A 27,891-nucleotide genomic window follows, 5' to 3' on the forward strand; every position below is an offset into this window, starting at 1 on the left:
AGCTGCCCCACCCCAGAGGTGGCTGCATCCCTGTGCCAGGTGAGCACCCTGTACAGCATTGTCATGCAGCTCTTCCCCATCTGCCCCACCCCAGAGGTGGCTGCATTTCAGTGTCCCCAGCAGCGTTGCCATGTGGCTGTGACCGAGCTGCCCCTCCCCAGAGGTGGCTGCATTCCCACATAAACAGGCTGCAATGTGCTTTGCAGTGTCTCTGAGCCACTGGGCGGATCGTGCCCTGTGCCAAGGAGCCTCTTGCTACCCCCGTGCTGGGAGACTCCAGAGTGCCCCCTCGTGCTGAGCGCTGACCCGGCTCTGTCCTCCCCCCGCAGGACTGCGCCAGGCCGGGCTCTGCTGTGCGGGGCAGGAAGCCTCCGTCGGGGGTCGTGTCCGCTGGCCCTTTCCTGAAGTACGACGAAGCTGCCGACCAAGGTGACTTGCAGCTGGTGCTGGCGCTGGTGCTGCCCGATGCCATCTGGGTGGGACGCTCAGGGTCTCCCTGGGGCTGGTAGCACCCAGCTCCGTGGGCAGGGCCAGCTGCTCAGTGCGTTTACCTGCAGTCCCAGGAAGCACCAGTAGAGGGCAGGGGACACACGCTTTGGGCATCGCTGTGCCAGGAGCCCCCCTCTGTCCATGTGTCGGACCAGGCTGGTCTCTGCTCCGGAGAGACCCACTGCTGGCCCCACAGAGCCTCACTGAATGGCACCGGCCGAGCTGGGGGACCCCAGACATGGAATGACGGGAGTGATCAGTCTGGGGACTGAGGGGCACCGGCGGAGCTGTGGGGGGGAGGGGGGCAGTCTGGGGCTGGGCTGGCAGGGGCTGCGGGTCGGGAGTGAGGGGCACCGGACGGGCTGTTGTGGGGACCCCAGGGCTGGGCTAGCAGGGGCTGTGGGTCGGGAGTGAGGGGCACCGGACGGGCTGTTGTGGGGACCCCAGGGCTGGGCTAGCAGGGGCTGCGGGTCGGGAGTGAGGGGCACCGGACGGGCTGTTGTGGGGACCCCAGGGCTGGGCTAGCAGGGGCTGTGGGGCGGGAGTGAGGGGCACCGGACGGGCTGTTGTGGGGACCCCAGGGCTGGGCTGGCAGGGGCTGCAGGTCGGGAGTGAGGGGCATCAGCCAAGTTGTTATGGGGAACCCCAGGGCTGGGCTAGCAGGGGCTGCGGGTCGGGAGTGAGGGGCACCGGACGGGCTGTTGTGGAGACCCCAGGGCTGGGCTAGCAGGGGCTGCGGGGCGGGAGTGAGGGGCACCAGACGGGCTGGGTCTCGTTACCTCCCTCCCCTCGGGCCGAGCGCCTTATGGGCCTGGCTTTTTCCCCTCTCTCTGATCCCCGCCTCCGGCCCTTGCTGGGACCCCAGCCCCGGGGGGGGACTCTGCCCCTCCCAGCGCCCCCACCTGGTGAGGTGAAATGACATCTCTGCCTCTCTCTTTGCAGGGCTGCAGCTGGCCAGCGGGAGCCCTGGCTCACCCACCTGCTCCCTGCTGCTCCTGCTGCTCAGCACCTCCTGCCTGCTCCTTGCCGGAGCCCCCTGAGCCTGGGGCAGGCCTGGGCAGGGGCTTCCTCGGGGATCCCGCCCACCACCGGCTGCAGAACAGGCTGCTGGGCACAAGGCCGCAGCCAGCGCTGGGAGGGGGTGGGGTGGCCAGGGAGGCAATCTGGGAAGGGGGCTGAGCTGGGGGGCTGGAGCCTGGGATTGTGGATTTCCCCATCTGCTGCTCCCCTGCCCCCCAGCACCCTCATGGGGACACAGCGAGGCCACACCCCCTAGGGGGCGGGGCATAAACTCCTAGCAGGTGAAGGGGGAGCCTGGGAGAACCAAGGGAATCCCAGGGCCCCCAACCCGCCCGCTCCTGCTGCAGCACCAAGCAAATAAAGTGAGTGCGGAGCATCCCTGGGCTGTGATTCTAGCCTGGCGTCGCCACAACAGGGCAGGGGGCTGGCATGGGGCGCTGGGAGCCAGGACTCCGGGGTTCGATTTCCAGCTCTGGGAGGGGAGGGGGTCTGACGGTCAGAGCCCCCCCGCACTAGGACCCAGGATTCCTGGGTTCTGATCCCAGCTCTGGCTGTGACCTTGGTCATGTCCTTTCCCCTCCTGCCTCACTGCCCCTCTGTAAAACGAGGGTGATGAAACTGACCCATCGGGGGGGGGGGGGGGGCACTGCTGCTGCTGCTGAATTAATCCCAGCCTGTGACTGGCCGTGGGCCCCCTCGCCTGCCAGTCACGCACCAGCACCCTCGTGAGCAGGGGTGGCCGGGGGCTCCACGACCGACCGTCCCTGCACTGTGTGCCCCGGCCCCAGCGCTTAGCCACCAGGCGCTCCACAACAAACCCGCCTCCCAGCAGCCCTACAGTAACAAACCCCTCCCCCAGCAACAACAAACCCACCTCCCAGCAGCCCTACAGTAACAAACCCCTCCCCCAGCAACAACAAACCCGCCTCCCAGCAGCCCTACAGTAACAAACCCCTCCCCCAGCAACAACAAACCCACCTCCCAGCAGCCCTACAGTAACAAACCCCTCCCCCAGCAACAACAAACCCACCTCCCAGCAGCCCTACATTACCAAACCCCTCCCCCAGCAACAACAAACCCACCTCCCAGCAGCCCTACAGTAACAAACCCCTCCCCCAGCAACAACAAACCTGCCTCCCAGCAGCCCTACAGTAATAAACCCCTCCCCCAGCAACAACAAACCCGCCTCCCAGCAGCCCTACAATAACAGACCCCTCCCCCAGCAACAACAAACCTGCCTCCCAGCAGCCCTACAGTAACAGACCCCTCCCCCAGCAACAAACCCACCCCCTGCCTGCAATCCTACAATAACAAACCCGCATGCACAGCCCTACACTGACCAACAGGTGCAGCCTCACCACGTGTGCCTGGCCCTACAATAACAAGCCAGTGCCCATACCCCCATGCACCCAAATGACCCTACAACACACTGGGTGTGGGGCTGCATCAACAGCCCATGTGTTCAGGAGCCCCCAGCCCCAGGAACACGGCGGCAGGCCTGGCCCCTGCTCGAGCTGGGAAATACACCAGGGTGGGGGATGGGGGTGTCATTCGGCCCAAGGCCTGTGTGCGTGAGCTGGGCCCGGAGCCCAGCCCAGAGTTCAGGCCGGGGACAGAGCTTGTGCTGGGGCGTTGAGCAAGAGCTGGGAGGGGGGGCCCTGAATCAGGACCAGCGAACTCCCCCCCCCCGCCAGCGGCTGTGGGAGCCAAGGAGGGTGGGGGTAGCCAGGTTGTTTGTTCCCCCGGGTGGGGGTTGACTTTCTGGTGCAGCCCCTGGAGCCAGGCTCTGGTGGCACCTGCACCTCTGCTGTCCCAGTGCCCTCTGCAAAGGGCTTGGTGCCCAGACCCCAAGACAGCCTGTGGGCCCCGCCCACCAGGGGATCGTGGCCTTGCCCGGCCCTGCGCTGAGCAGAGCCCTGGCCAAGCTCCCAGCTCCTCCCCACGGCTCCGGCTCCCCCTTCCCCGCCCCCACACAGCAACCTGGCCAGCTGGAACCTATGGGAGAGTGCTGGGAAAGCACAGCTGTGCTGTTGCTCCACACTCCCGACCCGCAGCACCTCCCCTGCCCCCCAGCTCTATCAGTGCCCCACAAATCCTGCTATCCCAGCCATGGGCTTCCCCCCTACCCACCCGGTGCCCTGCCCATGGCCCACTTCTGAGCACGGTAGGAGCTGAATACATTGTATAGATGCTAATTCAAGTCAGCAAGGAGGGGGAATCACTCACCCCCTAGACCAGAGAGGGAAATTGAGGCACAAAGGGGCTAAGATTTGCCCAATATGGCATTGAGTCAATGTCTGTGGTGGGAAGAATCCTAGAATCTCAGGGCTGGAAGGCACCTCAGGAGGTATCTAGTCCAACCCCCTGCTCAAAGCAGGACAGATTTTTGCCCCAGATCTCTAAGTAGCCCCCTCAAGGATTGAACTCACAACCCTGGGTTTAGCAGGCCTATGCGCAAACCACTGAGCTATCCCGCCCCCCGAGCCAGGATAGAACCCAGGAATCCTGGCTCCCAACCCCCCTGCTTTGAACACCACCAGCTCCCCATCCTTTCCTGTGCGGTACCCACATGGCAGGAATGCCACGAGCTGCCCCCAGAGCAGGCACGGAGGGGGAGGGGGTAAAGGGCAGAGGGCAGCGCAGTGCCTGGCCATTGAACTCTGGGTGCCCTGCTCCCAGCCCTGAATGGCGGCACTCCAGGCTCAGGGCTGGGCTGGGCCCCTCCCCTCTGCATGGGGGCGGGGAGACCCATGTCCTGTTCTCAGAGCTGCCAGCACAGCGTCCCCCCAGCGCAACCCAGAGACAGCGGGAGTCACGGGACCCCAAAATACTGGGGGAACTGAGGCATGAGACGGGAGGGTTCTGACCCAGGTCACCCAGAACTGAAAGGACAGAACCCAGGAGTCCTGACTCCCAGCCCCTCCCCCAACCACTAGACCCCACTCCCCTCAAGGTGTCGCCCCCCCTCTAGACACCGAACTGGCTGCCATGTCCTGTCGCCAGGGGGGTGGCTGGGGCTCAGAGAGCAGAGCCCAAGGAGGGGGTGAGCTCCTCCGACAGGATCTGCCCCAGCTCTGCCCTGGAGGGGCCCCTCGGGGGGGGGATGAGGGGGAGCCGCTCCCCAGGAACCAGCCCTGTCACTGTTAACACGGGACCCACTCCGCAGGGAGCCGGGCAGAGACCCACTGAGCCACGGGCCCTGTCCCGGAGCCGGAGCAGCGCCAGCTCCCCTTAGCGGGGACAGGCCCCGTGCCCCACCCCCCGCCCTGGCCTGCTCTCCTTGGGGCTGGCGGCTCTGTGTGGGGCAGGCGGGGCCGGGGGCAGGGAGGGGCCCCACATTGTTGCCAGGTTTTATCATCGGCTCCCAGAATTTCCTGTGGAGGCAGAACAAAGGCTGGGCCGGAGCCTCCCCTCCCCCCACCCCAGCCTGGCTTTCAATGGAGCCTTGTGCGGCCGCCAGCGCTGGACAATGGGCCTCTGTGCGCGGCTGGGCCAGGGGAGCCCCATGGGGCCGGGGTCAGCGGAAAGCAGCCTGTGCCCGGGATGGGGACAGGGCAGCAGCCGTGAGCGCCAGGATTCCCCACTGCCCCCCTTCCCCCCACCCCCCTGCCCCCCTTCCCCCCAGCCCAGCCCCCCTGCAGGGCCCCTGCCCGCCTCCCCCCCAGCCCAGCCCCCCAGATGCTGATCTCCACAGACAACTTTTGCAGATCGGATGCGGATACGCGTTTTCATATCCGCACAGGGCTCTACCGATCCGCAGCCCCCTGCCAGCCCCGCCCCCCAGCTCTGCCTGGTGCCCCCACTGCTGACCCGCAGCCCCCTGCTAGCCCAGCCCAGCCCCCCAGCTCTGCCTGGTGCCCCCACTGCTGACCCGAAGCCCCCTCCCAGCCCAGCCCAGCCCCCCAGCTCTGCCTGGTGCCCCCACTGCTGACCCGAAGCCCCCTGCCAGCCCAGCCCAGCCCCCCAGCTCTGCCTGGTGCCCCCACTGCTGACCCGCAGCCCCCTGCGAGCCCAGCCCAGCCCCCCAGCTCTGCCTGGTGCCCCCACTGCTGATCTGCAGCCCCCTGCCAGCCCAGCCCATCCCCCCAGCTCTGCCTGGTGCCCCCACTGCTGACCCGCAGCTCCCTGCTAGCCCAGCCCAGCCCCCCAGCTCTGCCTGGTGCCCCCACTGCTGACCCGCAGCTCCCTGCTAGCCCAGCCCAGCCCAGCCCCCCAGCTCTGCCTGGTGCCCCCACTGCTGATCTGCAGCCCCCTGCCAGCCCAGCCCAGCCCCCCAGCTCTGCCTGGTGCCCCCACTGCTGACCCGCAGCCCCCTGCTAGCCCAGCCCAGCCCCCCAGCTCTGCCTGGTGCCCCCACTGCTGACCCGCAGCCCCCTGCTAGCCCAGCCCAGCCCCTGCCCCCCTCCCCAAGCTCTGCCTCAGAGGAGTGCAGCCGGACAGGCAGATGCCCAGAAGGGGGTCTGAGGGTCTGTGCTGCTCCTGGTTTTACAGTAAGCTGATGAAAGGAAGCAACTGAGGGGTGAAAGTCAATTTTGGGGCATCCAGGCCCCAAGTGTGGGGGAGGCCGAAAGCCCAGCACAGCTCCTGCCCCCACCAGCAGGGGGTGGTGCTGCCTGGGGGGGGGTCTCCGCCGATCTCCCTGCAGGGGGCGGTGTGGGAGCTGTCAGGGCAGGACCTGTTCCAGGCTCCTCCCCCGTCCACCCCGACCTCTGCCTCTAAATGTTGAGCCGTTCCCACAGTGCAGAGCCAGGCAGGGCAGCCAGGGCTGGCACTGAGCCCCAAATTCCACCACGCGAGTCCCATTGTGCTTCCCCAAGGGACTGGCACTGGCCCCACTCCCCCCGCAGCAAAGGGGCCTCAAACAGGCAGCCAGGAACCGGTGAGGAGGGGCAAAGACCGGCCAGCGGCTTCCCCTGAATGGCTGCATGGGCAGGGCTGGCGTGCCCGGGGCTGGGATGCAGCCACCTCTGGGGGAGCAGCTGGGAAACAGCTGCACATAATGCCGCAGAAGTTCAGGCCAGGAAGTGAGGAATCCAGCTGCAGCTGATGGGGATTTGCACGAGCTGGAGTTTAGACGTGACACAGATACACTGCCTGGGGCGATCCATCTTCAGTGTCCCCACAGCCCGGCGCCCCCAGCTGAGCCCCCCGCTCCCTGCAGCCCAGCGCCCCCTGCTGAGCCCCCCTGCTCCACAACGCCCCCTGCTGAGCCCCCGCCTGCTCCCCACAGCACAGTGCCCCCTGCTGAGCCCCCCGGCTCCCCGCAGCACAGCGCCCCCTGCTGAGCCCCCCTGCTCCACAACGCCCCCTGCTGACCCCCCCGCCTGCTCCCCGCAGCACAGTGCCCCCTGCTGAGCCCCCGCCTGCTCCCTGCAGCACAGTGCCCCCTGCTGAGCCCCCGCCTGCTCCCCGCAGCACAGCGCCCCCTGCTGAGCCCCCACCCTGCTCCCTGCAGCACGGCGCCCCCTGCTGAGCCCCCACCCTGCTCCCTGCAGCCCAGTGCCCCCTGCTGAGCCCCCTCCCTGCTCCCTGCAGCACAGCGCCCCCTGCTGAGCTCCCCCCTGCTCCCTGCAGCACAGCGCCCCCTGCTGAGCCCCCCTGCTCCCTGCAGCACAGCGCCCCCTGCTGGGCCCCCTCCGCTCCCTGCAGCACAGCGCCCCCTGCTGAGCCCCCCTGCTCCCTGCAGCACAGCGCCCCCTGCTGAGTCCCCCGCTCCCTGCAGCCCAGCGCCCCCTGCTGAGCCCCCTGCTCCACAACGCCCCCTGCTGAGCCCCCGCCTGCTCCCCACAGCACAGTGCCCCCTGCTGAGCCCCCTGGCTCCCCGCAGCACAGCACCCCCTGCTGAGCCCCCCTGCTCCCTGCAGCACGGCGCCCCCTGCTGAGCCCCCCGCTCCCTGCAGCCCAGCGCCCCCTGCTGAGCCCCCCTGCTCCACAACGCCCCCTGCTGACCCCCCGCCTGCTCCCCGCAGCACAGTGCCCCCTGCTGAGCCCCCACCCTGCTCCCTGCAGCCCAGTGCCCCCTGCTGAGCCCCCTCCCTGCTCCCTGCAGCACAGCGCCCCCTGCTGAGCTCCCCCCTGCTCCCTGCAGCACAGCGCCCCCTTGTGAGCCCCCCCGCTCCCCGCAGCACGGCGCCCCCTGCTGAGCCCCCCTGCTCCCTGCAGCACGGCGCCCCCTGCTGAGCCCCCGCCTGCTCCCTGCAGCACAGCGCCCCCTGCTGAGCCCCCCTGCTCCCTGCAGCCCGGCGCCCCCTGCTGAGCCCCCGCCTGCTCCCTGCAGCACAGTGCCCCTGTCACAGACTCCCAGGGGGTGCCCACTCGTGGCCCCATGCGGTCCCTGGGGTCACCCCCTTCAGTGTGACAGCCCTTCTCGGGGGCCCAGTCTCTCGGGGTCAGGCCCCTCCACCTCCCGGAGCTGCACCTCTCTGAGCCGTAGCACGTCTGTCTCGCACCGTGGGCCCCCTCAGGGAGTCCACTCGCTCTGCACCCCCAGGGCCTCCACCCCCAGAGGGAATAATGCCCCCCTGCTCTCCAGCCCAGAGTGACTCTCAGCCAGTGTAACACAGGAGGGTTTATTGAGTGTCTGAACCCAGCACAGGAAACTCTCAGGGCCTCAGGCCTGGCCTCCCTCAGCACAGCACATCCCAGTCCCCCTGCATCCAGGGGGGCTCTGCCTGCTCCCCCTCTCCAGCCCCGAGCCCCCCGGTTCCCAGCTGGGCAGCCGATATCCCCTCCCCCAAGCCCCCTCTGTCCATTGTCGGCTCTCCAGGTAAACAGGCTGCCTGGGCCTCCTCTCCTCTCCTCCGGCCTTTGTTCCCCAGTGGCTGGAACCAGCTGGTCAGGTCACCGGGGTCCTCTGTCCCCAGCCCATTGTCCCCCACTGGCCAGAACCGGCTGCGACTCCAGAGCTGGGCCTCCGGGTCACCAGGTCACCAGTCGCCGGGGTGTCCGTCCTCCCGGCCCTTCGCTGGCCCTTCGTAACAACAAACTTCCTCTCCCCAAACCCCATTAAACCAGTAACGGCAGGGAAACTGAGTCCCGAGCCCACTGCATGCAAACCATTGGAACCAGCAAGCCCCTGCTTCATCACAGCCCCCAGCTGATCCCCCTCCCTGCAGCCGGGCGCCTCCTGCTGAGCCCCCTCCCTGCAGCCCAGCGCCCCCTGCTGAGTCCCCCCCCAGCTCCCCGCAGCCCAGCGCCCCCTGCTGAGCCCCCACAAGCTCCCTGCAGCACAGCGCCCCCTCCTGAGCCCCTCCCCGCTCTCCACAGCACAGTGCCCCCTGCTCAGCCCCCCTGCTCCCCGCAGCCCCACGCCCCCTGCTGAGCCCCCTCCCTGCAGCCCAGCGCCCCCTGCTCAGCCCCCCTGCTCCCTGCAGCCCAGCGCCCCCTGCTGAGCCTGGGTTCTCCTGCCAGCTGTGGAAGCGGGGTTGGGCTCTAGTGTTTAGAGCCAGGACTCCAGCTGCCCCTGCTCTAACTACTAGGCCCAGGGGCGCTGGAACAATGTGTGTAGTGGGGGAGCTGAGAGCCATTGAAGCAAACTGTAAACCCTGGATAACATGGAAACCCCTTCCAGCCAGGGGGAGCTGCATCCCCGGCACCCCAAGTTCCAGCCCCTATGACTGGACCCCAACTCCCCGCCCTGAGCTGGGGAGACCCAGGAGTCTTGGCTCCCAGCTGATGACCCGTCCTGCCCACAGCAGGTCCCGCTGTTACAGTGGATGGAGGTCCCCAGTCCTGCTGCTGGCGCCCCCATGGCAGGGCTGGAGGTGCCCGTCACCGGCTCTTTAACCTTTCCCCGCGTTAGCTGCAGCACCGGCCCTTCCCCTTATCTCCAGGGGCCAGGCTGTGCCAGGGCTCTCGCTGCTGGGCAACGGCAGCATCCGGGAACGGCAAATACGGAGCTGGGAGGGACTGTCCTGAACGTACACACAAGTGGGACCTGCTCCCAGCCCTGGGCTCCCTGCCGCTGCCCCTCACTCTCGACCTGCAGCCCCTGCCGGCCCCCCTCGCTCCCACCCCGGAGCCCCTGCCGGCCCCCCTCGCTCCTGCCCCACAGCCCCACTGGCCCAGCCCTGCCGGCCCCCCTCACTCCCAACCTGCAGCCATTGCTAGCCCAGGAATCCCTCATTGAATGTTGACTTCTAGCAGGCTGCATAATCCTGCAATTCTATTACCCACAACCATTCGGGAACTCAGGGCCCCCTGACCCCACTCCCTCGCCCTCACAGAGCCAGGGCAAGAACCCAGGAGTCCCGGCTCCCAGCCCCCGCCCAGCTCTAGCCCACCAGACCCCACTCCCCTCACAGAGCTGGGGAGAGAACCCAGGAGTCCCGGCTCCCACGCTGACACTTTGCAGCACTGACACACAGGAGGGGACCACGCAGAGACCTCCACACTCGCCTCCCTGGTGCCTGGCCCCCGGGGAGCTGCCCGATCCCTGCTGCGGTGCCCAGATTGGCTCCTCGCTGGCTGAGGCTGAGGATTTAGGCTCAACCTTTCCTCCCGCCCCCAGCCCAGGCAGCCAGGCCTGTCCCCACCTGCCTGGGTGTGGTCTGGGCCCTGCCCTACTTAACCAGCTGAGCCAGGGGCGGGCTGAGCTGTGCTGCCTGTGCCTAGCTGCTTTGCCCTGGGTAAGTCGCCTGGCGCTGCCCCCACTGGGCTGGGGGATCCTGGCCCTGGTGTGGAGCTACTGCCCGTAGCTGTGCTGCCGGGGGCAGATTGTCTGGGTGTGGGGCTGGGTGTGGGGCAGGCTGCCCTGGGAGTGGGTGTTAGGGTGAAGGCGCTGAGCGCCTGGCTTCTATTCCTGGCTTGGCTGCTGGCACCCCAGGCTGGCCTTGCTCTGTGCCTCAGTTTCCCCACCTGTAAAGTGGGGAGGATACTCTGTCCTCTAGCAAGTTAAAATGCTACAGGAGGGATGCTTGGGGTGGGGGGGGGCTCTGTGTGGTGTCTGGTGTGGAGGAGGGGGGCTGTGTGGTGCCTGGGGGGGGCAGGTTTGTATGGTGTGTGGTGGGGAGGGGAGTCCTGATCTGGGAGGGGAGGGGTCTGTGCTGTGCCTGGTGAGAGGGGAGGCCTGAAATGGGGGAAGGGTCTGTGTGGGGCCTGGTGGGGAGGGGGGCCCTGATCTGAGTGGGGGGGAAGGGTCTGTGTGGGGCCTGGTGGGGAGGGGGGGCCCTGATCTGAGGGGTCTGTGTGGGGTCTGGCACAGAGGGGGATCCTGATCTGGGTGAAGGGGGAGGGGTCTGTGTGGGGTCTGGCAGGGAGGGGGGCCCTGATCTAGGTGAAGGGGGAGGGGCCTGGCGGGGAGGGGGGCCCTGATCTGGGTGAAGGGGGAGGGGTCTGTGCAGGGCCTGGTGGGGAGGGGGGCCCCGATCTGGGATGAGGGGTCTGTGTGGGGCCCGGCGGGGGGCCACAGGGGGTGCAGTATCTCCCATTATGTGCTCAGAAGATCCTGGGGGCTGGGGCTGCCCCTCCCCCCTGTCAGTGGCTGTTCTGGGCTGCTCTGCACTGAGGTACTAGCGCTCGGGGGTCCTGGGGGGCAGGTTCCGGGCACTGGGGTAACCACGCCTGGTACCGGCTGCAGCGTGAAAATGCCCCCAGCCAGGCCGGGTTCACTGGGATTGTTACTGGGGCTAACGGGTCACTGCTTTAGGCGCTCACCTAGGAACAGGATTAGCCAGGGCCAGGCTGTGCCCTCAGCCTCCCAGCTCCTGCCAGCAATGGGGAGAGAACCCAGGCATCCGGGCTCCCAGCCCCCCGCTCTAACCCCTAGACCCCACTCTCCTCCCCAAGCCAGGGAGAGAACCCAGGCATCCGGGCTCCCAGCCAGCCTCCTCCCCTCCCGTCACCAGGGCAGAGCTGTGGTGGGCGGGACCCTTTGCTGCTCTGGGGCAGGGCAGAAAGGGGACCCTGGGAGGCTGGTTTCTATGGGCCGCACCCTGGCCTGGCTCCCTGTGCAGCGGGCTCAGCCAGCTCTGAGGCCCCAGGCTGGGGAGGCGCCCGAACCCTGGAATCCGCCCGGGGAATCCTGCCAGCCCAGGCCGGGGAGCCTTCTGGGGGAAGGGTTAAGAGTGTGTATGGGGGGGGGGGGGAGAGGGGGCTGGGAGCCAGAAGTGAGTGGGGTCAAGTGGTTAGAACAGGGGGGTGCTGGGAGCCAGGACTCCTGGGTTCTACCCCTGGCTCTGGGAGGGGGAGTGGGGCTGAGTGGTGGGGGCTGGGAGCCAGGACTCCTGGGTTCTATCCCTGGCTCTGGGAGGGGAGTGGGGCTGAGGGGTGGGGGCTGGGAGCCAGGACTCCTGGGTTCTACCCCTGGCTCTGGGAGGGGAGTGGGGCGGAGCGGTGGTGGGGGCTGGGAGCCAGGACTTCTGGGTTCTACCCCTGGCTCTGGGAGGGGAGTGGGGCGGAGCGGTGGTGGGGGCTGGGAGCCAGGACTCCTGGGTTCTACCCCTGGCTCTGGGAGGGGGAGTGGGGCTGAGCGGTGGTGGGGGCTGGGAGCCAGGACTCCTGGGTTCTACCCCTGGCTCTGGGAGGGGAGTGGGGCGGAGCGGTGGTGGGGGCTGGGAGCCAGGACTCCTGGGTTCTATCCCTGGCTCTGGGAGGGGAGGAGATAGCTGAGCGCAGCAGGCCTCCTTACCCAACAGACAGAGGCTGAGCGGGAGCTGACAGCTGGTGGATGAAACCAGACAAATCCAGATTAGCCAGAAGATCCATTTACTCTCGGGAGAGGAATTCACCTTTGGCACAATGGCCCCAGGGGTGGGGCGGGGCAGGGCGGGTTCTCCCTCGCTTGGAGACAGGGCTGCCTAGTGGATAGAGTCCTGGCCCTTCTCTGTGCCTCAGTTTCCCCAGTTGTACTGGGAGATCGTGATATCGGCCTGCTCAGAGCCCTGCTGATGAGACGCGCTAGGTGCTGGCTGGGGGCCATCCTGACACCCAGACTGGGCATCTGGGGCTTGAGTCCCTGGGACGTCCTACTGGGGGTGACGTGACTGGGGCAGTTTAATGGCTCCAGCTGTCCCAGCCCTGCCCTCAGGGGGGCACCCTCCATCCGGGGGGGATGCGACGCTGGTGGGGCGGGGCTCAGTCCCGGCCCGGTTCAGGGGTGTTGGACTGTCTCCTCTGTTGGGGTGATCCCTGGCCCTCCCCTCTGAGCCCTGTCCCAATGATACGGACCCGACCCTGGCTGCAGCTCTGCCAGCAGGTGTAGCACCCCTAGGAGAGGGGGCCAGGTTAAGGATGAGGGGCGGAGTTAAGGCCATTCCAGTTCTGCCAGCTGCTATGACATCCTTGAGAGAGGGGGTGGCTTAAGGACATCCCTCAGCCAAGCATCGATCTTGTCCAGGAGGGGGCTGGGTGGGTGGCCTAGTCCCTGGGGCAGCAGGGGTAAGGGGCCCTGGGTGTCTGGTTTGGGGGGAGGGGCGTGTTGAGCTGGAGGAGGAGCTCCCTGTCCCATTGCCAGTAGTAGGCTATTTTCCACCATGGGGCGCAGGTGCTAGGCAGCCAGAGTTGGGGCTGCCACCCCTTGGGCCCCCGCCCTGCTGTGATGGGGGCACGTGTGCCCTGGCCATGCCCCCCTGAGGGGAGACACCCCCCCATCTGAGCACTGAGGACAACGGCCCAAGGGCCACCCCGAGCAGAAGGGGAGGACGCTGACCCAGGGACGTGCAGCAAGACAGTGGCACAGCCAGGAAGGAACCCAGGTGTCCTGGCTCCCCTCCCACCCTCAGCTCCAACCACTGGACCCCACTCCCCTCCCAGAGCCAGGGACAGAATCCTGCCCTGGCTCTGCTCCCCACCACCCCCCATGCTTTGTGGACAGTCTCTGGCCCCTCAGGGAGTCCATTCGCTCTGGGCCCCCAGAGGGAGCAAAGCAACCCCTGCAGGGACCCCCAGCCAGGGTAGCACAGGAGGGTGTATGGAGCGTGTGAACCCAGCGCGGGCAGTTCTCAGGGCCTCAGGCCTGGCCTCCCTCAGCCCCACACATCCCAGTCCCCCTGCACCCAGGTGGGCTCTGCCTGCTCCCCCTCGCCAGCCCGAGCCCCCCTGCTTCCCCTCCCCCAACAGCCCCTCCCCCGTCCTTTGTCCTCCCTCCCAGGTGAACAGGTAACCGGGGGCCTCTCTGTTCCCCTCTGGCTGGAACGGGCTGGTCTGGTCACCGGGGGCCTCTCTCCGCAGCCCATTGTCCTCCACGGGCCAGAACCGGCTGGCTGGGCTGGGCCCCCTGGTTGCTAGGATACCCCATCTCCAGGCCATTCTTGGGGATCCCGGCTGCGAGGGGGGGTTCCAGGCAGGGCCCCTGCGCGCTCGGCTGCCTGACCTCACCTGACCTCACAGGTTACGAACCCACGGCCCCAGCTGGGAACAGCCTGAGCGGATGCCCTCAACTGACAGCAAAAGCCTTAATCTCTAGGGGGCTCCGGTTCTGATCCGGCCCCGGGGTGGGGGCTGGCTGGGGGATGGGGCCTTTACCTCTAGGGGGCACCAGCTCTGAGCTGGCCCCAGGGAGGGGGCAGGGGGGAATGGGGCCTTTTACCTCTAGGGGGCACCGGCTCTGATCTGGCCCCAGGGAGGGGGCAGGGGGGAATGGGGCCTTTTACCTCTAGGGGGCACCGGCTCTGATCCGGCCCCAGGGAGAGGGCAGGGGGGAATGGGGCCTTTTACCTCTAGGGGGCACCGGCTCTGATCTGGCCCCAGGGAGAGGGCAGGGGGGAATGGGACCTTTTACCTCTTGGGGGCTCCGGTTCTGATCCGGCCCCGGGGTGGGGGCTGGCTGGGGGATGGGGCCTTTACCTCTAGGGGGCACCGGCTCTGATCCAGCCCCAGGGAGGGGGCAGGGGGGAATGGGGCCTTTTACCTCTTGGGGGCACCGGTTCCGATCCGGCCCCAGGGCGGGGGCTGCCTGGGGTGGGGGTTGGGAAATGTGACACGGGAGCCCAGGCAGGTGTTGGTTTAATGTGGGGCAGTGAGGTCTAGGGGGGACCCAGGAGTCCTGGTGCTGGCCACGTCTCGGCTCTCACTGCCCCGTCTCTCTGTGTAGGGACCTGCCACCCAGGCTGGGATCCAGGATGCAGCCAGTCACCACCGGCCTCCTGCTGCTCTTGGCAGGTGAGACGCTCCCCACAGCGCCCCCTGCTGGAAGGGGCTGGGGCTGGAGCAGTTAGGAGCTCCCCCCTCTGCCAGCTCTCCTGCCCTGCCCCCCCCACAGCACCCCCTGCTGGGAGTCCAATGCTATTTTCTCTTTCAGCAGCATTTCCTGTCCTGAAAGCTGAACACCCCGTGGGTGAGTTCACCCTCCGCTCTCCTGCTGCCAGCGTGGTCCCGAGCTGCCCTGGGAGGCGGGAGGGAGAAGAGGGACTCGCTGGGGCGGGGGGGGGGGCGCACTTCAGCCTGGCTGTCACTCCTCTGATGGGGTGGGAAGGGTAGAGGCTGAAGGGGAATGGAGCAGCTGGGGGAGGGATATCAGCCTGGATTGGTCCAAGGAACCCAGGAGTCCGGACACCCAGCCCCCACTCCTGCTCTAACCCACTGGAGACCCCACTCCCCTGCCAGAGCTGGGGGTAGAACACAGGAGTCCTGGCCTCATGACCCTAACTGTTTCTTTTCTGCCCCACGCCAGACCCAGCAAGCCCCTTCTATTATGGTAAGTGCCGCTCCTGCCATCTCCCTCCACTGGCGTCTCCCCGGGACAGGACCCTGCTGGTGGAGCCTGGCACAGCCAGGGAGAGGCTGGGCCGGCCAGGCCAGTCTCCTGCCAACTCATGGGAGCTGGGCAGTAGCCTGGGCTGGGCTGTGGAGAGCCAGCACTGGACCAAGGGGGGAGCGAGGGAGGATGGATTGGGCTGTGGGAGGAGGATGGGGGTGGAGGGATTTGGGGATCTGGCTGGGGGTTCTGGGTGCGGGAGGATGGGGGGGGTCTGGGATGGGAGGGATTCAGGGGACATGGTGTTGGGTGGGGGGCATTTGGGAGGGCAGGGGGATTTGGGGGATGTGGTGTTGGGCGGGGTGGGTTTGGGGTGGGGGATGGGGAGATTTGGGGGATATGTTGTTGGGCGGGGCGATGCAGGGTGGGGTCTGGGGAGATTCAGGGGATATGGTGTTGGGTGGGGGGCATTTGGGGAGGCAGGGGGATTTGGGGGATGTGGTGTTGGGCGGGGGGATGCGGGGTGGGGTCTGGGGAGATTCAGGGGATGTGGTGTTGGGTGGGGGGATTTGGGGGAGGTCTGGGGGATTTGGGGGGGCCTGGGGGGATGTGGTGTTGGGTGGGGAGATTTGGGGGGGATCTGGGAGTGGGGTGGGGGCATAGCCCCTCTGCAGCAGAGGGAGCTGCTTTAAAGGTCCCCTTAGGCCAGGTTCTTACGGCTCCTCTTCCCCCAGACTGGAAGCGCCTGCGGCTCGGAGGGCTGATCGCCGCCGGCATTCTCTGCGCCCTGGGGGTCATTGTGCTGCTCAGTGAGTGGGGTGGGGCAGGGACTGGGGAGGGGGGGGGTCTCAGCACCCAGCAGGCGGGGGTTGGATGGGGGTGTCCCAGGGCCCTAGGAAGGTAGGGGCCTCAGAACTGGGAGGGTGTCTCAGTGTCCGTGAGGTGATGGGGAGGGGGGGTGTCCCTGTGCCCTGGAGGTGTTTCGGCAGCAGAAGGGTGGAGGTGGGGTGGGGATGTCCTGGCACCTAAGGAGATTTGGGGGTGTCTGCACTGAGCATCTGTCACTAGCTATGGGGGGCAGTGATGGGGGGGCTGTTCCCAGGCCCTGATCCCATGGGGGGGCTGGCAGCTCCTGGGTGGGGGGGATTGCTGCTCCTCCCCCACCAAGTTTGTCTAATCCTCCCCCCACCCTCTTTTTTTTTTTGCCCTAGGTGGAAAATGCAAATGCAAATTTAACCGCAAAGCCAGGTAGGGGGTGGGGCCTAGGAGTGCAAGGGAGGGGTCATGCTACACTTTGGAAGAGGTGGGGGGGTTATGCTGTGGATGCAGGGGGTTATGCTGGGGGCATGTGGTGTGAATTGGGGCAACAGTGGGGTGGGGCAGTGAGGAGGGGGCATGGGGTGTGTGTGGGGGGGTCATGCTGGGGGTGGGGGGAATGCAGGAGTCAGGCTGGGGTGGTGGGAGGTCGTGGTGTTGGAAGGGGGGGGGGTGTCACATTCCCCATGCTCATAACCCTCCCTCTTCCCTCCTCAGCCGGCGGCCGAACGAGCCCCCTCACCTCATCACCCCCGGTAAGTCCCCCAACCCTCCCCCTTTCCTGGTCAGACTGAGGGGGAGGCGTTGGAGACTGGGGGTCTCTAAACTTGTCACCCTGACCCTTGCGGGGCCCCTCTCCCTTCCCTGTGTCGCCCCCTAGTGGCTGCTGGCGGGAGAGATCTTCAGCGCTGCCGGGGGGAGGGGACCCTATGTGGGGCTAGTGGGTTGCATGTTCCCCCCCAGCTCCACAGATGGCTCCCTTGTAAGTGGGTCTGTTCCCTTCCCCCATCTCTTCGCAGGCACCGCCAGTAACTGCTGAGCCACGATGGTCCCGGGGCCAGGTCCCGCCCGGGGCGCTGGCTCCTTGCTGGGACGTCCCGTCCCCCCATCCCCCCATCTGGGGAAGCAGGAGTGGGAGAAGTTTTTTAACTGAACTTTCCACTCTGTGGAATAAAAGTCTCCTGACCTTGAAACTGTGAGTGAGTCATGGCTGCCTTTCCCCTCGGGGGCACCAGCTCCCATCCGGCCCTGGGGAGGGACAGGACTGGCTGACTTGAGGGCGCTGGCTCTGGTGCAGGGAAGACCACGGGGGCTGAGGGGCAGAGCACCAGCAGGAGAACCCCTGGAAATCTCCTGGTTCCAGCAGAGTGTGAGGAACCTGCAGTGTCCTGTGAAAACCCGTTTAGTTGGCCGAACTCTTGGGGAAGCCCCGTCTGGCTCAGCAGGCACCTAACCACTGGCCAAGCAAGGCCCAAGGGGCCCCTGGTTTGGGGGCTGGGCATGGGATGAACCATGGGCATCCTGCCCCCACTCAGCTGCTCTGTGCTAACTCCTGCCTCAAGCTGGGCCCTTGCCCGCTGCTCACACAGGCAGTGCTGCTCCAGCAAGCGTTCCCCGAGCCGAGCAGCCAGCCCTCCTGCCCTCCATGTATCCTTGGGGGGTGGGGCACTCCGCTGGCCCGGGGGGGCCTGGGTCCAATCCCCCCGTGCCGCAGGGGAAGATGGAGTTTGGAGAGGGGTTTCATAGAATAGCAGGGTTGGAAGGGACCTCAGGAGGTATCTAGTCCAACCCCCTGCTCAAAGGGCCAATCCCCAGACAGATTTTTGCCCCAGATCCCTAAATGGCCTCCTCAAGGATTGAACTCACAACCTTGGGTTTAGCAGGCCAATGCTCAAACCACCGAGCGATCCCTCCCCCCGAGTTTCCAGCTCTCCTCACTGCCCCCCAGCGTCCTTTTCTCGCAGCCCTGGCGAGCTCGCCTGGGTCCCACTAGATGGGGCGCCATGGGCTGGCCACCAGCGCTGTAGGGAGCCTAGCTCCCCACGCCACGCAGCAGCCTGGGCTCAACGGTGGCGGCCCCGTCTCTGGGGCTTCCGTAACCCGGGCCGGCTGGGTTCAACTGCCCTGTCCTGCCATCGCAGTGCAGCATTAGGCCAGCACGGCTGGGCTTTCAGCCCGAGCCCTGGTGGGGCGGGGGGGACGGGACTGCTGGCAGAGCCGCTGAGCCAAGGGCAATGTCCTAGAGCTGTAGGGAGCCTGCGTGCCTCAGTTTCTCTCTCTCTCTCTCTCTCCTTTGCATTGTTACCTCAGGGGTGCAAAACAGTTAACCCTGAGCCAGGAACCCCCAGTCTGTCCCCCCAAAGCGAGGGGGTGGGGACCTGAATGGGACTGGCTGAAACCAGGCCCCTCAATGGCGGAGTCAGAAGGCCCAGGGGAGCCTGAGGGTGCCATCAAGCACCCCAACCCCCACTGGATGCCAACAGCCCCCGGGCACCACTCTCCCTGCCAGCCGCACCCCTCTCCTCAGCACTTCCTGCTGGCTACTTCAGGCTCCTCTCCACTCAGCCTGCTGGCTCTTGTGGGGCTCAGCCAGTGCCCACAGTCGTGGGTGCCAAGTGTGCGGTTGGGGGCACTGGGGGGGTGGCAGGGCTCTGGCAAGGTCGGTGCTGCCGCACTCAGCATCGCAACAGCTAAATCCCTTAGGCCCAGGAGTCCTGGCTCCCCCCTGCTCTAACCACTAGATGCTGCTCCCTTGCCAGTGCCAGGGATAGATCCCAGAAGTCCTGGCTCTAACCTCTAGACCCCACCCCCTCCCGGAGCTGGAGGTAGAACCCAGGAGGCCTGGCTGTCTCCCACCTTTCTCATCTTTACTCTGAACCCCCCCCCCCCCCATCACAGCAGCATAGGGACAATATACGGTGTTAGTTACAGAGCTCTGGCTGGGGTAATGGGGCAGGGGGCATGGGTGTGGGGGATGGGGGCAGCATCCCCCGTGCACCCCCCCATCCCAACGTGGGCACTAGCTCCGCAGGCACCTCTGAGGTCCCTACTGCCCCCACGTGGGGGGGATGGGGCGCCTGTCGCTGAAACTGCTGGTTATTGACCAGCGGGGAGGCAAGGGTTAAAATTCACCAGCCCATTGCGGGTGAGGCCTATCGGCCTGTCAAGTCCTGTGTGACCCCCCACCCCAGAGTGGGCCTAGCCCCGTAGCCTCCCTTCCCCTAGAGCAGCCCCCGCAGCCCGGCATCCTATCCCCCCCCGCCATCTGCCCCATGGGCCCACCTAGCCTGGCATCCTGTTGCCCTGGTTCAGCCCCGGGGGGGGGGGGGGGGCAGTAGCTAAGAATCCAGCCCATGAGCCACCTGGAGGGGGGGGGCCTTGATCCCATTTTTATTTTAATAACAAAATTAAAAGCCGAGGCCCAATTAATTTGAAAAAAGTAAATAAAATTCCAATTTACCGGGGGGGAAAAGGCAAACGACCCCCCCCTTCGAACGCCAGGCCCGGCCCGGCCCCCCTGCTGAACTGACTCCCTTAGGCGGGAACTAAAACAAAGGGCAGTTGGGGTCCGGGGGGGGGGGCCTGAATTCTCCATTTACCGGTTTTTAAAAAGGAAAGAAACAATGGAACGAAAAGAGCAAATGTCGGCACAGAGAAAAGTGACAGACTCAAAGCAACGGGGCATTAGCTTTGGGGGGGGGTGTCACATTAACTTGACTTTTACAAAGGAGACCAAATGACTCAGGGACTGAACCCAAACGTTTAATTTATGGGAGATGGAAAAAAAGGTTTAAAAACAAAATGAAATGAGCGTGAAATGAATAAAAAAAAGGCAGCAAATGTTTTTCTTTGATGACCCTGTGACGTGATTCATGGTTTAAAAGCGGGACCTGACTGAGAACTGACTTTGTTTTAGTGAAGGAGGATTGGAAATGAATAAAAATTTGAAAAAGACACAATGGAAATGGAAACTCCAAGGCTGAAAAAGCCACAGGCCGCTGGCTCTTAGCCAGAACCCTCTGTAAAGGGCTGGGGAAAACAAGTCGATTAAATCCATTTTTTAAAATGTGACGGGAAAATGGCTCGTAACCGCTGCCAGAACCGCTTTGAAAAGGTGTGTGAGGGGGGGAGGGGGTTGGCATCAAAATAGGATTGAAAAGTTGGTCCCTGCTGCTGTCCCCCCCTTGCTGGGCATTGCTGGCACAGCACCCTCCTGCTCCCTTCCCCCGTGTCTGCATCCCATTCTGCACCCGCATTGTCTACATCTCCGGTGGCCATGGCCGGTGCTGCACCCCCATTGTCTGCGCCCTTCGTGGCCATGCCGGTGCTGCACCCCCATTGTCTGCGCCCTTCGTGGCCATGCCGGTGCTGCCCCCCCATTGTCTGCGTCTCCGGTGGCCGTGCCGGTGCTGCACCCCCCCCATTGTCTGCGTCTCCGGTGGCTGTGCCGGTGCTGCACCCCCCCCATTGTCTGCGCCCTTCGTGGCCGTGCCGGTGCTGCGCCCCCATTGTCTGCACCCTTCGTGGCCGTGCCGGTGCTGCACCTTCTCATTGTCTGCAGCCCATTCTGCACTCCCCCGTAGCTACGGCCTATGCTGCACCTCCACTGTCTGTGTCCCGTTCTGCACCCCTGATGACCGTGGCTGGTGCTGCACCCCCATTGTCTGAAGCCCGTTCTGTGCCCCCCCAGTGGCCATGCCCGGAGCTGCACCCCCCCATTGTCTGCGTTCCATTCTGTGCCCCCCAGTGGCCATGTCTGGAGCTGCACCCCGCATTGTCTGCGTCCCATTCTGCACCCCCCTCTGCCCCGGCGTGGGGCTCAGGCACTCAGGTCGATGGTGATGTGCCGGTAGATCTGCGTGTCTCCCTTGAAGCTGGCAGCAAAGACGAAGTCCCGCTGGTGGACGGCCAGGTGGGCGAAAGAGCGGGGCGCCTGGGTGTTCAGCTCCTGGAAGCGGACGAAGAGGCCCAAGCGGGCGTCGTAGCGGTACACCTGGCTGAAGGAATAGTCGTTGCCCAGCACGGCATAGCGGTGGCTCCCAATGCCCAGTGGCTGGAAGACCATGGAGCCGCGTGATGGCATGTGCTGGACGTCCCGGAACATGGAGCCCTCCCAGCGCATCACCTGAGAAGGCAGAGAGGATTGTGAGTTATGCCAGACCTGCCACCAGGGCAGAGAGGCTGGGGATTACAGTGGATGAGACGCCTGGCTGGGATGATTTAACGGGGGTTGGTCCTGCTTTGAGCAGGGGGTTGGACCAGATACTCCTGAGATCTCCTCCAAACCTAATCTTCTGTGATTCTATGGGTAATAATGCCGGACTGGAGGCAGGGGCATCATGGGGAACAGAGAGCATGCTGGGAGAAGAGCATGATGGGAGTGGCTGAGCGGGAGCAGAGCATGATGGGAGCATATCGGGGGGGCAGAGGCAAAGGCAAGGGTATGCTGGGAGCAGCTGAGCAGAGAGCATTCTGGGAGAGAGCATGCCTGGCCCAGTCGGAGCGTGCTGGGAGCAGGGCATTCTGGGAGCACTGTTAGCAGGGTACACTGGGAGCATTTTGGGGGCACAGGGGGTGCAGGCTGGGCACAGGGCACGCTGGGGGGACACCGGGCGCTGACCTTGGAGTCACCAATGAAGCGGGTCAGGCAGACATAGACGTCCCCGCGCAGGCGGAAGTGCTTAACGGCGTAGACGTCGTCCATGTCGGGGATATCCGTGTGGCGCAGGAAGGCACGGCCGGGCCGGCTCCACTGGTAGACCACGGGGCGCTGGGAGCTGCTGGCCAGGATGAGGCTGGGCCGGCCGGCGAGCTCCAGGAACTCCACGTGGGTGTCGCGGTGCCAGGCGTGCAGGGCCTGGTGAGCGTAGAAGCCGCGCCCGCCCCAGCGGAAGAGCGTGGTGGCACCTGCCTTGGAGCTGTCGGCCACAGCCAGGAACCAGTCGCCGTCCACCCGGAAGCTGGCCAGGGCGTTGGGCTTGCGGATGCGCTGTGGGCCCAGCTCCTGCAGCCGCACGAAGCGCCCCGAGGCCTCCTCCCGGCGCCACACATGGGAACCCCCGGCCAGCTGCGCCAGCACGACCAGCAGCCGCCCCTCCACCACCAGCGGCTTGCAGGCCACAGGCGACGAGCCTGTGGGGGCAGGGGTGAGGGGGGGCTTCCCAAGGGGGACAGGGATCGGGGAGCTGTCCAAGGGGGTGGGGTTGTGGGGGCTGCCCAGGGGGGCAGGGATCAGAGGGTTTCCCAAGGGGCTCAGAGGTTAGAAAGAAAGGGGGAGGCAGGGAGAGGGGTTCAGGGAGGCTGCACGGGGGAGGGTTTTTGGGGGGAGGCTGTTCCTGGGGTGGGGAGATGGGTTAAGGAGTGTCAGGGGATCTGCCCAGTGGGGAGAAAAGGGGCAGCTGGGGGCTGGTCTGAAGGTAGAGTGCGGGGGGGGGGGGCGTGATCTCAGTGGGGTGAGGGGGCTCTCTGGGGGCGTGGTCTCCAGGGTGTCTGGTCTCTGGGCTGTCGGGGGCAGGGTATCTAGCAGTGTGTAGGGGAGGAGGTGGGGACATCCGTCAATCACCGCTGATGGAGAAGTTAGTGTGGTCACTGGGGGTATCCCCATGGGTGGGGTGCAGGAGGAACTGTGGGGGGCATGGTGGGGGGCAGAGCAAGGGACTGTGTGGGTATCACCAGGGGCAAGGCACAGGGGGGCTGTGAGGGTGTCTTTGCAGGTGGGGTGCAGGGGGGGCTGGGGGAGCGGAGCACGTGGTTGGGGGGGCGGAGCACAGGGGGCTCTGGGGTATCCCCGAGGGGAGGGCTCAGGGGGGCTGTGAGGGTATCCCTGCGGGTGGGGTGCAGGGGGCACTGGGGGACATGGTGGGGGGACAAAGCACAGGGGGGCTCTGGGGTATCCCTGGGGACAGGGATCGGGGGGCTGTGAGGTATCCCCGCAGGTGGGGTGCAGGGGGCACTGGGGGGCGGAGCACATGGTCAGGGGGTGGAGCATGGGGGGCTCCGGGGTATCCCCAGGGGCACGCAGGGGGGCCGGGGCCCTCGCTCACCATTGATGGAGGCATAGGCCCGGAAGGCCCCGTCCAGGTGGTCCCACTCAAGCAGGCTGCAGCGCCCGGCGAAGGGCTGGGTGATGGCCACGTGCTGCTCCCCCTGGTACCAGAACGGCTCCACCGACAGTGCCTGGAAGGGCAGCGACTGGAACAGGGCCAGCGCTGGTGGGGGGTGAAGGTTAGATTGGGGCAGGGGGGCAGCCGGGTGCTTGGGTTCATCGCCAGCTCTGCCCTCACCTCTGCTTCCTATGCCAGCCTTGAGACAATAGAACCCAGGAGTCCTGGCTCCCAGCCTCCCGCTCGTTCTAACCACTAGACCTCCCTCCCCCCTGGGTCTGGGGATAGAACCCAGAAGTCCTGAGGCTTCTCACACAGCCAGCTCCGGGGGCTGCGTATGGAGCTGTTTGTGTCTCGCCAGGAATTGGGTTGAGATGCAGCGAGGGCCATGAGCTAAGAAGTATTTTCCCTTCCAATGGGTTCACCCGGGGCTGAGATGCAGCCACCTCTGGAGTGGGGCAGCTGGGGAATAGCCACATATAACCCCGCACGGGGCTGGCTCCCCGGTGCTGGGTGCAGCTGGCTCAGGGGTCCCGTACCGGTGGTAATGCAGTCAAAGTCCTGGAGGTGCAGCTGGCTCAGCCGGGTGCCGTTGAGCTCGCCTGGGCCCTGGCACTCGCCCAGCTCCGCGCTGGCATTGGTGCTGCTCAGCCACTCCACCAGCCACTTGATCCGGCAGTCGCAGTGGAAGGGGTTCCCCCGCAGGTCCCTGGTGGGAGAATCGCCCCGCGTGGGGCCGTGTGGGGCTGGGGCCAGGCAGCCAGGCCCTCCCCTGCCCCTCCCCTGCCGCTGCCCCCTCCTCACATCTCATTTCTTCCCCCTCCTCTTTTCTGCCCATCTCTACCCCCCCACCCCTCCTCCTCATCCCCTCCCCCACTCCCAGGCCCACCTCTGCCCCCCACTCACACGTGGGTGAGCGCGTCCAGGCCCCGGAACAGGTGGCGCGGCAGCGTCTCCAGCTGGTTGTGTGCCAGGCTCCTGGAGGGGGGGGAGATGTCAGAGATGGGGAGGGCCCCTGGGGGGGCGCTCGCTCCCATCCAGCCACAGGGCAGGAGGCAGGGTCCTGTGGGGACAGAGGGGTCCCAGTGTGGGGGGATGGGCTGGGGGGTTCCATTGGAGGGGGGCTGTCGGTGGGTGGGGGATGGGTTCCCTTGGGGGTTGTCCCATTGGGGGGGGACTCATTTTAGGGGTGACAGAAGTGTCGGGGGAAGGGTCCCCAGAGGGGGTCACATCAGGCTGATGTTGGGGTCCCTGGGGGGTGTTGGTGCCAAGGGATTGTGACTTCTGGTGTCAGGGTGTTCCTGGGGGGGGGTCTGTCAGTGTTGGGGGGCCGAGGGGCTCAGCGTCACAGGGGTCCCTGGGGTCTGGTATTGGGGTGCTGGGGGGTCACTGTTGTCTGTCGGCGCTGGGGGGCTGGTGAGGTCACTGTTGTCTGTCGGCGCTGGGGGGCTGGTGAGGTCCCCAGGGTCCATTGGTTTCCAGGGGCTAGGGGGTCACTGGGGTCTGTTGGTTCTGGGGGGCCAGTGGCCATGGGCGGGGGGACGGGGCGGGGGTGTCACTCACAGATGCACGAGCCCCTTGAGGCCCCGCAGTGCGTTCTTGGAAATGGAGCCGACTTTGTTATTCTCGATGAACCTGCAGGGGGTGGGAGGGGGGACTCTGTCAGTGGGTCACCCCCTGTGTGCCCCTGCTCCCCTCCCCTGTGCAGACTCCCCCTTGCACCCGCACCCCTTGCACACTCACAGATACTCCAGGTGCAGGAGTCCCACGAAGGCATCGTCCCTGATCAGCCCCAGGGTGCTGGACGTGAACAAGCTGGGGAGAGAGGGGGCATCAGCACCCGCCGGGAGCCCGAACTATTGACCCCCCTCAAGCCCACCCCACAGCCTCCACTCCCCACAGACAGCCTTGTCCTGGCTCCACAAGGGGAGTGGGGCCTTATGGTTAGAGCGGGCAGGGACTGGGAGCCAGGACTCCTGGGTTCCCTCGCTCGCTCCACCACAGACCTGCTGGGTAAATCTGGGCAAGTCATTTCACTGCCCTGTGCCTCAGTTTCCCCTTGCCCCCTGTGCTTGTGCAGATGGTGAGCTCTGTGGGGCAGGGCCCGTCTCTCGCTGTGTCGGGGCAGCACCCGGCCAATAGGGCCCCAATCCCAGCTGGGGGCTGTGAGCATTCCTGGGATAACGGTGAGTGCCCCCCCCCCCAACTGCCCCCTCTGAGCAGCACACATCCATTTGCACACTCACCTCCATGTGCACTGGCTGACACACACCCCTTTGCACACTCACCTTCCCATGTGCACTAGCTGACACCCCCCTTTGCACACTCACCTTCCCATGTGCACTGGCTAGAACACATCCATTTGCACACACACCTTCCCATGTGCACTAGCTGACACACCCTTTTGCACACTCATCTCCCCATGCACATGAACAGCACACACCCATTTTCATGTGTCTACTCTCCCTACATCCATGGGCTGCCATGCACAGACGCAGCTCCCCCTTGCACACTAGTGAGTTGGGGACATTGGTCTCCTTACAGCAGCTGCAGGGATGGCGTCTGCAGGAAACTTCCCTCTCGGAGGTCAGTGAATCTGGATCGCACCAGGGACCTGGGGAGGGGAGACAGGGCGTGAGGGGGGTACGGATCAGAACCAGCACCAGCGCTGTACCCATCACCAGGACTCCCACGGAGAGAGCACAGCACCACAGGCAGCTCCAGAGCCAGGAGAGGAACCAAGTCCAGAACCAGCACCAACATCAGACCAGCACCAGCTCCATCAGACCAGCACCACTAGTCCAGAACCAGCTCCATCAGACCAGCACCAACAGTCCAACCAGCTCCATCAGACCAGCACCAACATCAGACCAGCACCAATATCAGACCAGCACCAGCAGTCCAGAACCAGCTCCATCAGACCAGCACCAGCACCACCAGTGCAGAACCACCTCCATCAGACCAGCAGTCCAGAACCAGCTCCATCAGACCAGTACCACCAGTCCATAACCAGCTCCATCAGACCAGAACCAGCAGTCCAGAACCAGCACCATCAGACCAGCACCAGCATCACCAGTCCAGAACCAGCTCCATCAGACCAGTACCACCAGTCCAGAACCAGCTCCATCAGACCAGTACCACCAGTCCAGAACCAGCTCCATCAGACCAGCACCAGCACCAACTTTTGACCACAACCAGCACCACCTGTCCAGAACCAACACCACCATCCGGAACAGAACCAGCACTAACATGAGACCAGAAGTGACTTCAAACCAGTCCCAACAGCAAACCCAAAGCTGAACCAGCACCAACACAGAACCAGAACCGACCATAGACCAGAACCTGCACCTGCCTCCTGCCAAGGCCCAGGTTCAACAGCACCATTGGGAGGCGCAGCCTGGAGGCCTGAGCTAAAACCAGCTGGGAGGACGATGTGAATCAGAAAAAGGTGGCTGGTATCTGGACTCATTTCAGAGCCTCGGCTAGAGCCTCGGCTAGAGCCCAAAGCGCCAGCCTGTCATGGGGTGGAGGAAGGCAAAACCAACCTGCTTCAGAGGGGCCGCGAAGGCGGGTCTATAACCTGTATAGCCGCTGGAGAGAAGGAAGGGGATTGATGAGTATCAATCGGGGTTTTATGTTTCCCTCCACGTTGTTGGTGATAACGTTGAAGAGCATCATTTATCTTTCTCCGTGGCCCAAAGGGCTCCTGGGACACACAAACAGAGGAGCCTCGAGTAGGGGCAGAGAGGTTACTTGGTCCTGGTGTGAACACAGCTGGATTCCTGTATCCAGCCCAAGAAGGAGGCTGATGAATTGCAGAGGGGTCAGAGAAGAGCCAGGAGGATGATTAAAAGACCAGAAAAGTCCGGAAGCTCCATCGCTGTAGCTCAGCACAGAGCAGGTCCAGGGGTGGCGTGACCCCAGCTAGAACAGAGAGTGAGTAACCGGGAGGAAGGTCTAACACGGCCCAAGGGCTGGGAGTGGAAATTGGACAATTTCAGACTAGAAACAAGGTGTAAATTGTGACCAGCGAGAGCAATTAACCGTGGGAGCAATTAGCCGCCAAGGGTCGGGGATTGTCCCCCACGGGCAAGGTTTCAGCCACGATTGGACACTGTCGAACAGCTCTGCTCTAGGGGATGACTTGGGGCCGTTGTCCAGCCCGGGAGTCCCACGAGATGCTCACAATTGTCCCTCCTGCCTTGGAATCTGGACTCAAGCCAGAACCAGGAGCCTCCCGGCACTAGGCCAGCACCACTATCAATGCATGACTGGTACCAGTGCCAGAACCGGCACCGGCACCAGAGCCTTCCCAAGGGGACACCATGAGCAAGGCCACCAGCTCCACCCAACCCAAAGCAGCCGCAGCCCAAATGCCCACCCCAGGTGCGGAGTTGTAGTGGAGCTAGTGAATGGCCCAGCACACACCAGAACCAGCACCTGAACCAGAACAGCCAGCAACCTCAAACCAGAACCAGCACCTGAACCAGCACCAGCATCAATCAGAACTGCTCCCAGAACCAGAACCAATATCAAATGAGAACCAATAACAGAACCAGAATCAGCACCAGCGTCAAACCAGAATCAGCGCAAACATCCAAGTGGCAGAAATACCAGCTGTGACATTGAACCAGTACCAGAACCAATGCCAGAATCGGCTTCTCACCCGGCCCCATACCAGGGCTGACACCAGTGTCCCACCAGACACAGCGCAGTCACCTGCCCCAGCCTCAGCAGCTGCCAAGCAGGTAAATAGACCAGAACTAGCCACAGCAACAGAACTGGCACCAATGACCGACAAACCCAGCGCCACTGAATCAGAACCAGAAT

General features: G+C 65.0%; 3 protein-coding genes across 4 annotated transcripts in view; 2 read left to right on the forward strand and 1 right to left on the reverse strand.

Moving 5' to 3' along the window:
* Positions 1 to 1,838, forward strand: part of LOC123351472 (IgGFc-binding protein-like) — a 79,442-nt gene extending 77,604 nt beyond the window's left edge. The window contains exons 32-33 of the mRNA XM_044990859.1: positions 330 to 429; positions 1,432 to 1,838. Coding sequence (XP_044846794.1) covers positions 330 to 429; positions 1,432 to 1,529 — 198 coding nt within the window. The 3' untranslated portion in view covers positions 1,530 to 1,838. The remainder of the gene's footprint in view (positions 1 to 329; positions 430 to 1,431) is intronic.
* A 9,628-nt stretch (positions 1,839 to 11,466) lies between these two features.
* FXYD3 (FXYD domain containing ion transport regulator 3) lies at positions 11,467 to 17,179 on the forward strand. Its single transcript, XM_044991472.1, has 8 exons — positions 11,467 to 11,577; positions 14,540 to 14,607; positions 14,747 to 14,782; positions 15,119 to 15,142; positions 15,877 to 15,951; positions 16,354 to 16,390; positions 16,676 to 16,713; positions 16,978 to 17,179. Exons 2-8 carry the CDS (start codon positions 14,568 to 14,570, stop codon positions 16,995 to 16,997), a joined length of 270 nt encoding a protein of 89 aa, XP_044847407.1. The 5' UTR covers positions 11,467 to 11,577; positions 14,540 to 14,567; the 3' UTR covers positions 16,998 to 17,179.
* A 2,527-nt stretch (positions 17,180 to 19,706) lies between these two features.
* LOC123351809 (leucine-rich glioma-inactivated protein 1-like) overlaps positions 19,707 to 27,891 on the reverse strand; it is a 49,405-nt gene continuing 41,220 nt past the window's right edge. For both annotated transcript variants that reach the window (XM_044991460.1, XM_044991459.1), the window contains exons 2-9: positions 25,604 to 25,675; positions 24,805 to 24,876; positions 24,625 to 24,696; positions 23,968 to 24,039; positions 23,601 to 23,770; positions 23,002 to 23,166; positions 21,579 to 22,090; positions 19,707 to 21,083 (exon numbers count right to left, since the gene is read on the reverse strand). In XM_044991460.1, the coding sequence (XP_044847395.1) occupies positions 20,778 to 21,083; positions 21,579 to 22,090; positions 23,002 to 23,166; positions 23,601 to 23,770; positions 23,968 to 24,039; positions 24,625 to 24,696; positions 24,805 to 24,876; positions 25,604 to 25,675 (1,441 nt within the window). In that variant the 3' untranslated portion in view covers positions 19,707 to 20,777. The remainder of the gene's footprint in view (positions 21,084 to 21,578; positions 22,091 to 23,001; positions 23,167 to 23,600; positions 23,771 to 23,967; positions 24,040 to 24,624; positions 24,697 to 24,804; positions 24,877 to 25,603; positions 25,676 to 27,891) is intronic.

Source organism: Mauremys mutica, chromosome 17, assembly GCF_020497125.1.
Source record: "Mauremys mutica isolate MM-2020 ecotype Southern chromosome 17, ASM2049712v1, whole genome shotgun sequence".
In the NCBI taxonomy this organism is placed as follows: domain Eukaryota; kingdom Metazoa; phylum Chordata; order Testudines; family Geoemydidae; genus Mauremys; species Mauremys mutica.

What these genes read in the sequence shown, in the direction of transcription:
- FXYD3 (XM_044991472.1), top strand. Translation starts at nt 14,568, where the DNA reads ATGCAGCCAGTCACCACCGGCCTCCTGCTGCTCTTGGCAG. An exon ending in GAAAGCTGAACACCCCGTGG is followed by an intron (nt 14,783 to 15,118) that starts GTGAGTTCACCC and finishes GCCCCACGCCAG; the next exon opens with ACCCAGCAAGCCCCTTCTAT. An exon ending in AAATTTAACCGCAAAGCCAG is followed by an intron (nt 16,391 to 16,675) that starts GTAGGGGGTGGG and finishes TTCCCTCCTCAG; the next exon opens with CCGGCGGCCGAACGAGCCCC.